At 36.8% G+C, this 14,646-nt stretch overlaps 1 protein-coding gene across 1 annotated transcript; it reads left to right on the top strand.

Moving 5' to 3' along the window:
• The first annotated feature begins 1,179 nt into the window (after positions 1-1,179).
• LOC121314348 (translocating chain-associated membrane protein 1-like) lies at positions 1,180-14,034 on the top strand. Its single transcript, XM_041247500.1, has 11 exons — positions 1,180-1,459; positions 4,403-4,466; positions 4,915-5,030; positions 5,158-5,274; positions 7,699-7,757; positions 8,224-8,308; positions 8,846-8,916; positions 9,010-9,114; positions 10,190-10,333; positions 10,648-10,805; positions 12,521-14,034. The coding sequence occupies exons 1-11, from the start codon at positions 1,337-1,339 to the stop codon at positions 12,583-12,585; spliced, it is 1,107 nt and encodes a 368-aa protein (XP_041103434.1). The 5' UTR covers positions 1,180-1,336; the 3' UTR covers positions 12,586-14,034.
• Positions 14,035-14,646: the final 612 nt, after the last annotated feature.

Genomic DNA, 14,646 nt, shown 5'->3' with positions numbered 1-14,646 from the left:
TGATATATGCCAAGCTTCAGATCAATTGCTTCACCCGTTCCTAAGAAGATTTCGAAAGGTTTTATCGAAAAATGCATCAGGGCACCAATTTCAAGGACGCAGCAGCAAAAAAATTTTCAGCATCTGACAGCCAATGTATCCAGCTTGTTACCTGCCAAGTCAGAACCTGATCAGTCACACAGATTTGAAGCAGCAACAGTTTAAAGTTTTGGGAAGAAAAATAAAACAAAACAAAAAAAACTTTAACAATAACAATAGGCTTCCCAGATAAAAGTTCTGGAATGGCCTGCCTTGGCAATAACCAGATCTTAATCCAATAGAAATGCTTTGAACTAACCTGAATGCAGCCAAGTATTGTGTATCCAGTCTAAATTGAAGGAAATATGCAAGGCAAAAGTCCAGATTTCACCAACACGATGTAAAATACTGGTTAAGAAGCAGCTGAAAGCCATAATAAAAGCAAAAGAGGACACCAGAGATACTATAGCAGGAACGAAATACGTTTGTTTGTTTGTTTTTGGTAAAGGTTATTTGTTGATATTATAGTGTATTTAGCTTTTTATTTTATTAAAAGTGGTTAAAGTTCACTAAATAATTGCCCTTAGGCTGCTACATTGAATTGTGGTATATTAAGAGTATGGTGTCAATACTTTTGTCGGCGATAGTATAGTCTACTACCACCAAAATTGTCTACTACCAACAAAATGTATTAAAATGCACTGGCACAACTACACTTCCGTCCTCAAACCAGAAATACCAGAAAAACAAAAGTGCATCATGTGGCAGTGTAAATAGGAGCGTAGTTGTGATCCCTTAACGAAATAAAACTAAATTAGTTATGTTATTTTTGTGCTATAGTATTCAGATACTTCACACGTATTTTAAACAATTTACAAAATGTTATTTAATTACATTGCCCAGTGATTCTAAATTGAAAGCCCAATTTTGAAAGAAAATATGCAGTTGTAACATTCAAATTTCTAATGTTTATTGTATTTATTATATGTCATTTTGTGAATGACTTACTTTCTGAGATTTTGAAAGAAATGTGGACTGGAAATGGTTAACACATTAGCGGTATCCACTATTTAACGCCACGCCGACAGGTGGCACCGCTTTGTTCAAGGCTAAAGAATGTTGCGTGGCTTTATAAAAGGGCCCTCTTTGAGCGCAGCTTTCCCTCATAAGCGTGTCGTTGTAGGAGGGAGTTGGTAGAGAGCAATTGCTTGGACGGCGAGATCACAGTACAAGTGTAGACGTGTTCTTCTGCTTGCAATCACAGGTTTCGCAGTAACGCACGCAGAAAGATCTGTCTTTGTAGTCAACATCTAAGAACATGGGAATCCGCAAGAAAACTAACAAAAATCCCCCGGTCTTTAGCCACGAGTTTATCATCCAGAACCATGCAGATATTGTTTCCTGTGTTGCGATGGTGTTTCTTCTTGGGCTGATGTTTGAGGTATGAAAATTAATTTGCTTAATTCGGTGCTTCTTCGTTTCGTTTTCGTCCTCCGTGGTAAATCGGAAGCGAGCGTTGAAGAACTGTAGCTACAATAGGAACCGGGCAGGGTGTCTGCTTCCTTTTTTGCAAATTAAACAAATCCAGTAACTAAAAAAAAAAAAATAATGTTGCAAATATACATAACTGTACTTACGTTGCTTTACAACTATTAACTTTCTGTAGCTTTGAAACAGTGTAAAATAATTGAGAACGTTCTTAGTTTTATTGTGTAAATATAACGGACAACGAAAGTTCTGTACCTGCTTGGCGAGATTCCCATAAACTGCTACAAATCTCCATGCATAGCGTAATACATTGAATATAAAGTATCTATATGTAATGTAACTGTTGTACTGCAGGTAAAGTACATATCAATGGTGATGTTTGAGAGGGTTACTGTTTGAAAGATGTTCATGTCTTGCACTATATAAGCTGGAAATCTTCATTTTCAGTGGGTGATGATACGTGGCATTCACTCGGTGACTGGGAGGTTGTCACCCAGTCTATTTAATAAACCTTAATTAATTGCAGGACACTGTCTGTAAACTATTCAACCGAGTATTTGTAGAGCTACATATTAATATTGCATCTGCAAGGTATGCAAGCTATCCGGGTATAGCGTCAAAGATTAAGTCATTCTGAGCTGCTGTGGTTAGTGGTGTATGTTGGGAGTTGCAGTCATCCCCTTAAGTTTTCTACGCCAAGGTTGATGTTTGTACTACAGCTCCCAGAGCAGCACCACGACCTTTCATGGCAATCGAGCAAATGGCGCGTGTACATATTGGGTGCGTTTCTCGGAGCATAAGCGTGAAAGAACCCACTTAGTTTCGCTCCCCTTAAACAGCTTAAACTGAGCAATGAGATCAGAGTGAGCGGAAAAAAGATGGCTCAGTTGCTTAACTCACCCACTGTAATCACTTGTATTTCGATACCGATTTAGACGACGTGTACTATTTGTTTTTAATGTGACACATTAAAGAATTAGTCTAATTGTACTTCTGTATTTGATGGAAAACGCTGCACCTGGAATAATCTATTTAGATTACACAGGGGGAGGAGAGGTGCAATATCAAATTGAAGTACCGTTCACAAACATGGAGCATTTTTGACACGTCAACTTTAATAAATATGGAGTTTGTAACTTTGATTTTAATTCCATACTATATGTATCCAGTACCAGTCAAAACTTAGAGTTCACTTGCCAGAAACTAGGTGTTTTTTTCATAATTGACAATGTTTTAAGTCGTATACTTTTCTGTAAATACTTGAAAATGAAAACATGTTACGATATACAAAACATAAGGAGTATCAAAGCAATGTTAAAGAAAATTGAAAATTGTCTCTAAATCTTGGATTCCTCAAAATAGCAACCCTTTTCCTTAATAACAGCCTCACAAACACAAGGCATTCTTTTAACAAGTTTCAGCAGGAAATCACAGGACATGTCTTCCCACCTCTTCTGCAGCAATTCCCAGAGATGTAGTGCACTTGTGGGTAGCTTTGCTTTGACTCTTCTGTCCAGTTCGTTCCATACAAGTTCTACGGGATTTAGGCTGGAGACTGGGCAGGCCAGGTCATTAGATTGAGTTGTCCTTCACTTTCCTTCTTCACCAGATAGTTCTTGCACAACTTTGAGATGTGTTTAGGGTCATTATCTTTCTGAAGAATGAAGGACTGCCCCACTAGCCGTAATCCTGATGGAATGGCATGCCTCTGAAGTATGCTATGATAGCCATGCTGGTTGAGCTTGCCATGGACTTGGTAAAGATCACCAACTCTGTCACCAGCAAAGCAACCCCAGACCATGACACTGCCTCCTCCATGCTTGACAATGGGAACCACTCATGCACTCGCCCTCTGTGCGTCTTACAAATACTCTGTGGTTGGACCCAAATATTTCAAATTGACTCATCGCTCCATAAGACTGACTTCCACTCCTCAAATGTCCAATGTCTGTGCTTTTTGGCCCAGGGAAGTCTCTTCCCCTTATTCTGCACTCTTAACAATGGTTTCTTTGCAGCAATTCTTCCAGTTAGGCCAGCTTCACGCAATCTCCTCTGAACAGTTGATGTTGAAATATCTGTACATCTAGTAGCATTTAGCTGAGCTTGTTTTTCAGGGGCAGTTAATCGCCGGTTTCGCAGACTTGTGACCCGCATGAACTTGTTCTCCGATTCTGACGTCACCCTTGGCCTGCCTGACCTTGTTCGGTCCTCATGAGTGCCAGTTTCTTAAAATTGTTTGGTCTTGGCCATGGCAGTTACACACACTTGCACAGTTCTTGCGATTTGTCTTAAAGATTGACCTTCATTTCTTAAAGTAATCACAGACTGTCTTTTCTTTGCTTAACTGATCGTATTTTGTCATTTTATGCTCCCTTACATTCAGGAATGACAAACTTGTGCCTATGCTACCTATATTTATAGTAATCATGGACCCTCACCTGTTAACAATAATAGGTGGCAAAAGGTTAATTAGGCAACATGCTAGTTAACGCAGAACATCTAACAGACACTTATACTTAGGCCAGTGTTCTAACACCGTGTTATACACATTTCAGACTTTAACTGACTTGGGCTTCAGACTAAAATCCCCTTGCTTTGGGTGACCATTTCATTGAAATTGACGAGATTTACATTTTCGTTTAAAAATTACATTTTTGATGCAATTCACTTATGATTATCAGCCTATAAGTACACGTATCATGTAATGAAATATTAAGTGTTTATAGACAATTTCATACAGTTAAAAGCACATTATATATATATATATATATATATATATATATATATATATATATATATATATGTGTGTGTGTGTCTGTGTGTGGCTCTTTGAGCTAAAAAAAAAAATATATACAATTTATTAAATAATGCACTGAATTGAAGATTCTCTGTTCAGGTTACAGCGAAGGTTGCTGTGATTTTCGTCACTGTCCAGTATAATGTCACTATCACAAGCAACGGTAAGTTTTTTGATTATTTGTTCTGAAATGCATTACTTACCATTTGGGCAATATTTACCTTGACTTGTCAAATGTGAAATATCAAATGGTTCTTCCTGTAAAGAGTAATAAAATGTCATCCTGAACTACAGTTGAGATTTGATATTGCGCTCACTTCGCCCAAGCTAGGTGTTAATCACTACAAGCTGTTACACAACTTTTGTGTGATATGCTGTATGACATGAATCAAGATTACTCCACTCAGATTGTATCAGGCCATGTCCATTCTGCAATAGTGAATTTAGTGAACAAACATTAGATCTACATTTTTATGCTAAACCACTTATTGTGAAAGGAATGTGCACATTGTGTAGAATTCTTAAATATGTTTATGTATAGATTTCACACCTTACAGTAAGTATGCAGCTGGCATGGAAATGGAATGATCTAACTTATTTTTTTTATATAGAGGGACCAGAAGAAACCAATTTTTTCCATCATGGGTTGAAAGACTTGGCCACAGTTTTCTTCTACATGCTTGTAGCAATTATCATGCATGCCATCATCCAGGAATATGTGCTAGATGTAAGTATGGAAAACTGCAGTTTTGACATTTGGTATTGATTTAAATGTTTGTCCACTTTAATAGTTTTGTGATAATAACATTGGCTGTAATGAATATTTAGTTAACTATTTTTTGTGTTTTTGATAGAAAATTAACAGGCGGATGCATTTTTCCAAAACAAAACACAGCAAGTTTAATGAGTCTGGACAACTCAGTGCCTTCTACTTGTGTTCTTGTGTCTGGGGAGCAAGCATACTTGTCTCAGTAAGTACTTTTATTTCTTACCAGTGGTTTAAAAAAAAAAAGATGCCAACTGCAGCCCAGCTGCAACACTTACTAAAATGACAAACCAACCAGTTTTTTAGGGATGTTTTATTTTGAAATTTATTCAAGTTTTAATTCTAAAACTGGGCACAGTAGTATATTTATCGCTAATTAATTTGTAAAGTTCGGTCAGTCTTGCTTGCAAGGGTGTTTTCATTCATAATGTAATTAATCACTACCAGCTTACTATACATTATGGCCTAGGCTACTACAGGTATCATTGAATACAAAGTCTTTTCCCAGTCTTTTCACTTTCATTTAATGTAGAAGGCTAGACTTCCTGAGTAGAAGGCAAGGGGGGGAAAATGGGGATCCTCCCTCAGCACAGATGCAGGTGGGAACCCCCCCCCCCCGAAAACTAATTTCCAGGTTTTGCATGGCGTCTAAAACTGCATATCCTGCACCTAAATAGGGACCCAAAATTCAAAAGTGTAACTTCGTTCATGTTTTGATTTTTGGCGTTGATTTAAAGAGCAAGTAAGTTATGTGTATGAAAAGTAATTGCAAAATTTATATTAGAATTAAAACCACAAACTTGTCTTGGCACACTGTAAATTTCAAAGTAAAGTCCATATATTTGAGCGAGCTCTGTTTTTTTGGTTTTGCAGTAATTGCACACAAAGTTGTGAAAGACCGAACCAGACACCAATGAAATGGAGAAATATTATTTTGGGCACAAAGTCACATTATATAGATACCATAATATCAAATAAGGCAGAAGAGAAAGATGTGAAGCAATTTCTAAATTAGACATTAGAAGCAGTATTGGTAGTACATTTTGAATACAGAAATTAAGCTAATTAAGCCACAAGCTGTAGTTTTTCTATTTTCATGTGTTCCATTTTCTCTTGCGTTTTATACAAGACAAATTAAGTGTCTAAAAATATTCATGGAACCAACCAGTCCTTATATTTTATTTTTAGTCTTCCAAGATTCGAGTACATACTTCCCCATGTCGGCGTTTCTTATTAACTACCAAGTCCGAGAATGCACAAGTGCATAAATACGTTTTTAAAAACGTGCTTGCAAGAACTGCGATTTCTACCACTTTAAATTTTACAGTTTTCAGAAGTTCATTTCTGTTGGATTTTCTTTAAAGTGTGATTTCTAGTGTTATTTCTTTTGTTTACTTGTTAACTGTTGCTCAATTAAAATAAAAACAAATAACAATGAATGTATTGCCATTTACTTAAATAACGGTGCTTGAAAGTAAAAGTCCAGTACATAGATGTCAAGTTATAGGTATATGAAATGGAAAAACATGGAAACTACTTCATATGGAAAAGAGTAATGTTGAAAATGAAAATCACTTTGGTGCACAAATTACACACAAGTGGTTTTGAATATTTTTTCATTTTATTACAGATTAGCATAAACCGATATACCACATTAGGAGATTAGCATGAGCTATTTTAGGAAAATTGGAGCAGCTTCCGTCTTTGGCAGGTGCTTGCAGTCTGCCACAAAACACTGCAATATGTGGTTTGCTAGCTTTAATTTGTGTTAAAGTACAGCTACTTACCGTAGAAGTCACAAATGTTTATGTAATTCCGTGGACAAGGGTAAAAGTTATTAACATAGATTATATACATTAAAGTCTTTCAATGTCAGTAGTTGTAGCTCAATTTTGCCAGAACATGTCGCAGATTGAGGCACCTGGCTCGATGAACCAGCTATACAGCTGTTGAGATCGTAGGAGTAAAAAGTTTCAAAGTGAAATTATGCAGCAAAAGATCTGATTGGTACATCTTGTAGCTCATATAAGTGATATATAAAACAAAACACACAAATGATGTCAGATGCATTAATTGTGCAATGTGTATAGTTTCCTGAATATGTATGTGCTAGGTTTCAGTTCTAAGTCAATGCATGACATTTTACATTGCTATAACATACTCTGTATTTCATACACTTTGACCAAAAAGCTGTTTTTTTCATAGAAAACGTAGGTTTTAAGTTATACAAATTCATAACTGCTGTGTGGTTACTGACAGGTACAGTATGGTTGTGCAGTTCATCTTTCATCACCAACATAGCTTGTAATCTCATAACTGATCGGTCCATTCACGGTGCCTGTGGAAATGTAAGCATGGAAATGAAATGCCCTCAGAGAAGGATTTTTATTTACTATAGCAGTCATACAAATTGTTGTAATTGCAAAATAAGCAGGCCAGAAATTAAATTTAGCATAACTGTAAGGGAACCCATGATGTAAATGTTATCAAGAGCAATGAGAATTGATTTTTAAAGCCTTGGTTGGCACTTTTCACAAATGTTCCTGGCATCAGTCTGTGTATGTTAATTACTTGGTATATGCTAAATACTTTATAGTATTTGTAGTAATTGTATTCCCTTTATCTACAGGAACATTTTCTGTCAAATCCTGCAAGTTTATGGGAAGACTATCCTCACACCTTGATGCTGTAAGTCAGTCATTCATAACAATTTGTACCGCAGTATTAAATGGGTAACAAATGCTGAACATTGATTCACAAACCCTTAAACCTGGAACTGAATTTCTCCCTTGTCCCCTGAGTTGCCCCCCATTGTAGGCTTAAAGCACGATATGGGCTTAATGTGAGGGAAGTTTACATTGCTACTGCTAGGGCTATCCCTTCCATGTGGATAAATAGTGGTCTCCAATGCAACTTTGCATCTTTTTCAGGTGAAGTTTTATAATAAGCTAACTTTCTGTTAAGAAGTTATGTATTAATTGAACCGCTGAACTCTTTGCAACAAGTGTCGGCAACATGCACCCTACTACAGCTGTAAATTCTGAATTTAAGCTAGAAGTTTTACACATGTTTCTTTGGACAATAAGCTGCTCTGCCAATAGTTTTTAGCACTTTATTACTGCACTATTTTATATGAACCTTCCTTTGTCTTCAGATTCCAGATGAAGTTGTTCTACATCTGTCAGATGGGATATTGGTTACATGCTTTACCAGAGCTCTATTTCCAGAAAACCAAAAAAGTGAGTATACATAATTTTCTAACCATGCACTGGCCAAGGTATTCATAAACTGGCTCGCATACCTAAGCTGTTAACCCAGCTTAACAGGCACTGTCACTTACACAGGTTAGTCATGGTTTAAGAATGTTCTGAGATTTTCAGCCTCCTCTGTGCTTAGACTGAGTGCATGATATTGAAGTACTGTACACTGTAAGCAAACTCCTCATCCCTACTTGTTGCATTGAATTGGAGAGGGCTTGTGAGAATTTGTTCACTAAAGCCTCACACCCACATTACACTAGAGACTTGTGTTGATGCAATATTACTTTAAATTGAGAAACTGCTGAACTTTGCATTTCAGCTGTGCTCACACAGTTCTGTATACTTTGATTCTGCACCGTATGGTTTACAGTGTTAAGTGCAGTGTGAACAATAAAGTTCACTTGGCAAACCGAACTGAGTCCACCTGAAGAAGTGGTTTGTTTGGCAATTTGTATTCTACCTTCTATTAGCATTTCTTCTGTGGTATCTTAACTTTTTACCTACCTATCTTATCAGGAAGATATTCTCCGCCAGCTTGTTTACATTAGCCTCTACCTTGTCCATATTGGAGGAGCTTATCTTTTAAAGTAAGTATACCAAACAAAGGGGGGTGGGGGAGCATTCTACTTCCAAGAGGGGGATTGCAGCATTCCTGTATGTAACATGACTTTGTTTTACAGCCTGACCCGCCTGGGATTGGTTTTATTGGTGCTGCATTACTTTGTAGAGCTCATTTTCCATGTTTCTCGTCTCGTCTACTTCAGCAATGAGAACAATCAGGCAGGGTAAGTTTTATGTTAATTTGATACAATGTTGTATTAAAAAAAATACATGAATTGCAAGTGCAGACTGTCCAGCTATTGCATGTTTTGCTGACTGCAAAATAAAAATGCTTCTGAAAGATGAAACTGCCAAGTCTATTTCTTAGTCTATTTCTATAATGGTACTACGCCATTATAATGTGACCTGTTATAGTGCGTGGCTGCCATTGCCCCCATAATGCAGTTTCACTTGTGAATGTTCCAGATCTACAGTAAAAGCATGGCAGATGGCAAAAAAAGAATCTTAGTGAAACGCAGTGCAGTGGATAGAATAAGTATCTGTAAAGTAACTAAATATAAAATAGATAAATGTTGCAAAATCCCATTGTGTGGATGGCTAAAAAGACAAAGAAAAACAGAGGTTTTCTTGATGATTGACTCTCAAGAGGGCTGCTGTAGGAAAAAAGTGCTGCACTACAGAGTGAGACAAGCTGCTGGGTGAATGTGCTGCTGTGAGTGCCAAACTTTTGTTTTTTGGTGTGGACTAGGCTAACGGACCAGGAATCATCCCATTAAATAATGGATTCCAGTATCTGCAAGTTTGTCTCCTTCCTTCATTTTCCACCGTACACTACAATATTTATTTGGCTTGTTGGCATTATAAATCATTTCGGGAATGAAAATGCTAATTCATTAAGGCGAAACACCAGTCTCCTAGTTCTGGACCCCAACAATTGCATTATATCTGGGTATATCCCATCATATTTTGGACAAGCGTAGTTCAATTTCTGTTTTATTTATTTAAACTACCTAGTAAGGATTTTGGCATTTATTAGTATCATACTTTACATTTAATGTTTTAAAGTCTCCAGACAAATGTGTTCTGAGAAACACTTCAAGGAAAGTCTGTTTTGATCCATTCTAGGTTAAGAGCTTGCAGTATAATCTAAAGGTTCAGACTTGCTTTAGGTAGTGTTGTTTTACCATTCCTGTACTACTGACCCTGCTGGTGCTGTATTTTTCATAAGTGTAACATGAAATGGTTCTGTGCACATTACATTTTTTTTCCGATTCTGATAACCATTATCTGTTCATGCAGTTTCACTGTTTGGGCAATCCTGTTTGTCCTTGGCCGGCTGCTCACACTGTCTCTGTCTGTCCTTGCCATTGGTTTTGGCCTTGCTGGATCTGAACAACAGGGCCTGGATCTCTCTCTTGGAAATTTCAACGTGCTGATTGTGAGGTATGTTTTCTTAGCATTGTAGAATTCATACTTTCTATGGCATTCTAGAAGCTGGGGCAGTGCACCTAAACTCCCTTTGCTCAGTAGCTACTGTGACTAATACTGAAACTAGTTGTCTTCCAGATGTTCCATTTTTATATGCTTATATTTTAAATAACTACCCCTGCATCAATTTGCTGTTTCCTGGATACTGGTTGTCAGATGTTGAATGCGGCTGGTCCAGTTGTATTACACTTTTTCTAAAGGTGGAAGTGCTGCATATGACACCAATGGTCCCTGTTTCTGATGAGTTTTTTTTTTTTTAATATGAAAAGGATTACTGTGCTGGTGGCTATCTGTGTCACACAGGCCTTCATGATGTGGAAATTCATCAACTTCCAGCTGCGCCGGTGGAGAGAGCATGCTCAGACACAGTCCATGAAAAAGAAACCGGTCCCAACTAAAAGCAAGTCGTCCAAAAAAGAAAATAAAGGTTGGTCATAAAGCAAACATCCCAATCTGTTTACTAATGAGATGACAAGTGTCAGCGAAGAGGGGTTATGTTAAAACAAATGGAAACAATCGTTACAAGATCCTGTGGGAAGGCACATGCTCGGATCAAGTATAATTAAGTGGTGGTTAACCATGGAATGTGATGTTCTGCTTTATTGTAGTCCTCATTTTGGAAGTTTCAAAGTGCTGCTGCATATTTTTTTTATATTAAAAATCCCATAGATAAATAAAATAAGAATTGAAATAAATAAAAATCAACTTGAATGTTCACCAGGAAAAAATAAAGGTCATCTTAACCTTGCAGTGTATCCATTCCATGCTCCCTCCTGCAAGAGCTCTGTTTTGGAGTGGGTGGTGAATTTTGCAAACACAATCTGCATTGTTGCAGGAGGGAGTGTGATCTGGATATACTATGATCCTTAGTGGTGTGTGGGTGTTTTTTTTATTTATTTCTTGAACGCTTCCTAGTAGTGTTGGGAAATGTATTTCAGTTAAATTTCGACCATGAGATGTGTGTTTTTTTTTTTTTTTTTTTTTTTTAAGTCAGCAATGTTTACAAATTAATCTTGGGATACTTGCAGCACTAGTGTTTTTTATAAAAAAGTACCACCAGCTTTTAACCCTTAAGTCCATTTATTCAGCACTTGTCAGGCGCATCTGGTCCAACTTATTTTCACACGTGCGGTTTATTTTACACGCTCTGTTTTTAAAATATTTTTTTCAGAGTAAAATTGGTTTAAAAGGCATTGAATCACAAAAGGACACAGTACTGTATCTCCAGCCAAGCCCCACCCCTTGTTTGCTGAATTTCACATACCTCTAGAGACGTGCATACTGATAAATCCTCAATAAGTCTTATCGGCGCACTCCTCAATGCGATCAAAGTCATTATTTTAATACTATAACATCTCAAAGCTCTGCAAATGTCTGATATTCTTTGAGCGCTGGATGCAGAAGCAGCTACCTCTATGTCCTTGTTATGTCGGTAGTGGATGGGGCTATGAGATATGACCTTGTATTTATTTTTTTAAATTCTCTGCTTTTTCAGGAGAAAAAAACTGAGACCTGTGCTTTTACCTCTTTTTGATGTCGGAAAGGGAAAGTTTGTAATGGCGGACCTGGTCCAACATAGGACCGCAAAGGGTTAAATATAGCTGTTTATTTTGCATAGCACTTTAGTAGTACCCTAATGGGACCACCCTAATAAACCACCTCCTTTGCAGTAGCCTCAAAGGCAGTTGTCTGCAGCAAAAATTATCCCATAGCTCCGTTACAATATAAAGCCTGTAGCAGAACCTTGAATGAAACTTGTCGAGTTCCCTTTTTTTTTTTTTTTTTTTTTTTTCCCCCTGCCCCTTCCTGCTGTGGTTATTTTGTTTAATCACAACAATGTTGTTCACGAGGTCTTTAGCGCACCCATAGAATCCAAATGTGTTTTGCATATGAATAAAGACTTTTGAATAATGCATGCAGCGCCCTCCCTGAACTCTGGGGAATGGCATGTGTGGCCATTGGAGTGGGAAAGAGTCTTCTCTAAACTGAGGGGATTGAGAGTCACAGCAGGAACTAGAACATGGAATCTTGTGCACACCCCCATCCGTTTATTTGTGTGTGCTCTTTCTCTTGCTGTCCTGTGTGTGGGCTTAATTGGTAAAAACTAAATATGCATTTAATGTTTTTATTAACTTTTTACAGCAAATGGAGCAGTGACTTCCAATGCAGCAGACTCCCCACGAGCAAGAAAAGAGAAATCATCATAACTTGATGCAACAGATTCCATCCCTACTATTTTCCATTCCAACTGTATCCATTCTATAGAGGAAAAACAAAGTCATCTGTAGACAACCAGTTCTGAATTTTACAATCCTCAAAACGCATGTTAAACTATAAAAGCAGAGAACAAAAATTAGGTTTGAAAGTGACTAGTCCAAAAAAATAAATAAATGCTGTTTGAAACATCAAAGCTTTTGGGCCATGCAAAAGTTGTTACTTGGATATTTAAAGTTTTCTTACATGCCTAATCCATAAGTGGTTGCTGGGGAACATGGCTGTTGCTTATGTAGAAATACTAAACCAAAATTATTTCACTTTTTTTTTCCCATATGTAAGTATCAATGTATTCATAAATATCTATGAAAAAGAACCTGGTTTCTCTGCAGCTAAAATGTGTTTTGGCCTTTTACTAAACATTTCCATGGAGATTTGTTTAATGAATTTGTTTTAATGCTTCACCTTGTGTTCATTGTATCATGAAGACCTTGTTAAACGTCTTGCTGGGGAGTAGCAAATTAACAATATTCTGTTACTTCACTAGTAGTCAGGTTGACAGTTGGGTATGCTTTCTTAGGAAATAAACATACATGTTGGACCTATCTTGGATTATTAGTCCACCGTAATTTTGTTAAACAGGTTATACACTTTTCTAATTCTATAATGTTGAGGAAGGGGTCATATCCAATATCATTGAAATCATTTTTTGACATTTCAATGCCCAGTAATTCAGCTCAGTTCTTTTAAGATGAGAAATGTAGTGAATCTATTTTACAATTTTCAATGATCAATCCTGGAACATATGTTTTATCCTTGCTTTAACATTATTGTATCAAACTATCGCTTGAACAAGATATATTTTTGAATAAAAGATATTTTATATTTATACGATTTTTGGAGACCACTGTCTTTTTAAAGCTATATGCTTGATAGTGTTGGGGGGGGGAAAGATAATCTAAACCGTTAAATGATGCTCATGGTGGTTTCGCCATGTTTCATTGTTTTCTGCTGTCAAATTCTTGTTATGCTTGTGAACTGCAGTGCATTGGCCTAATTAACATATTGTAAAACCTGTAACCTTAAAACTTTCCAAGTTGTATTTTGTATCCTATTCTGTATGTCGTCTTTTTTAAAGATGTTAAGGAAGAGCTTCAGTAATGGTATTCTGTGAGTGCATTGGGTATTGAGGAAACACATGAGCAACAGAAATGTCTGGATATAGTTGTGTTCTGTTCTGAAATGGGTGGAAGGATGCAATACATGTTAAAATAGACAAAACAATAAAAAAAGCAAACTAAAGCATCAAACTAATGAGCTGTTCATTAAACTCTACTTGTGCATGTGCCTTTTTGTTTTTATGCTTTTGGTTTGTGCCTCACCTGTTACAATGCTTGAACGTGAATATAAGACAATAAAATACAATTTAAAAGTAAGAACAGTGTTAAATCTGGACTTGTGTAATTATCCTCTTGCAAAGCAATTTCCTGATCTAGAGAACAAGTTGTGCAACTGAGCTTAAACTTGCTAAAGGCTGTTTAATTCGCACAAGCTATTGAGTGCATTGTCAATCTGGAAAGATGGAGAATCTCTGACTGTCAAGGTGTAACACTATTTGGATCCACGTGCTTTTTCAATTGTGATGAAACTTGCAAATTACATGCCTTATTTGCAAAGCTTATTCATGGTAGAATATGGAGGTAATATGGAGGCTGTGTGTTAAACTAACATTTCTAGTTAAATCAAGAAAAACACTTACTTGGTTATGAAACTTGCTATGGACCTTTAACACAAGTTATGGAGTGTATTTAAATCTGTTAGCTCATTTTCTTTTCCTTGCATAAAACTGGTTTGCACTAAAACCTGATCCTGCAGCTCCCATTGTTAAATGACAAGTTGAATGCCCAGCTGTGCAGGTTTGCAGTTTAAGTTCTGTAGACCATAAAGCTAGAAAGGTAAATGTAACTAAACAATTTTGTTTTTACTTTAAAAATGATCTGGAGGTTTTTCTTTTTTTTTTCTCTCCCAGTAACTCAATTGGCATTAGTAACGTG

Source organism: Polyodon spathula, chromosome 4 (assembly GCF_017654505.1).
Source record: "Polyodon spathula isolate WHYD16114869_AA chromosome 4, ASM1765450v1, whole genome shotgun sequence".
Lineage (NCBI taxonomy): Eukaryota > Metazoa > Chordata > Actinopteri > Acipenseriformes > Polyodontidae > Polyodon > Polyodon spathula.
Note: the sequence above shows the minus strand (reverse complement) of the source record. Positions and strands in the feature narration are given on the sequence as shown.

Coding starts and splice junctions, on each gene's coding strand:
- LOC121314348 (XM_041247500.1), top strand. CDS start 1,337: ATGGGAATCCGCAAGAAAACTAACAAAAATCCCCCGGTCTTTAGCCAC. Junction 4,467..4,914: donor TGTCACTATCACAAGCAACG/GTAAGTTTTTTG, acceptor TTTTTTATATAG/AGGGACCAGAAGAAACCAAT. Junction 5,275..7,698: donor GAGCAAGCATACTTGTCTCA/GTAAGTACTTTT, acceptor CTTTATCTACAG/GAACATTTTCTGTCAAATCC.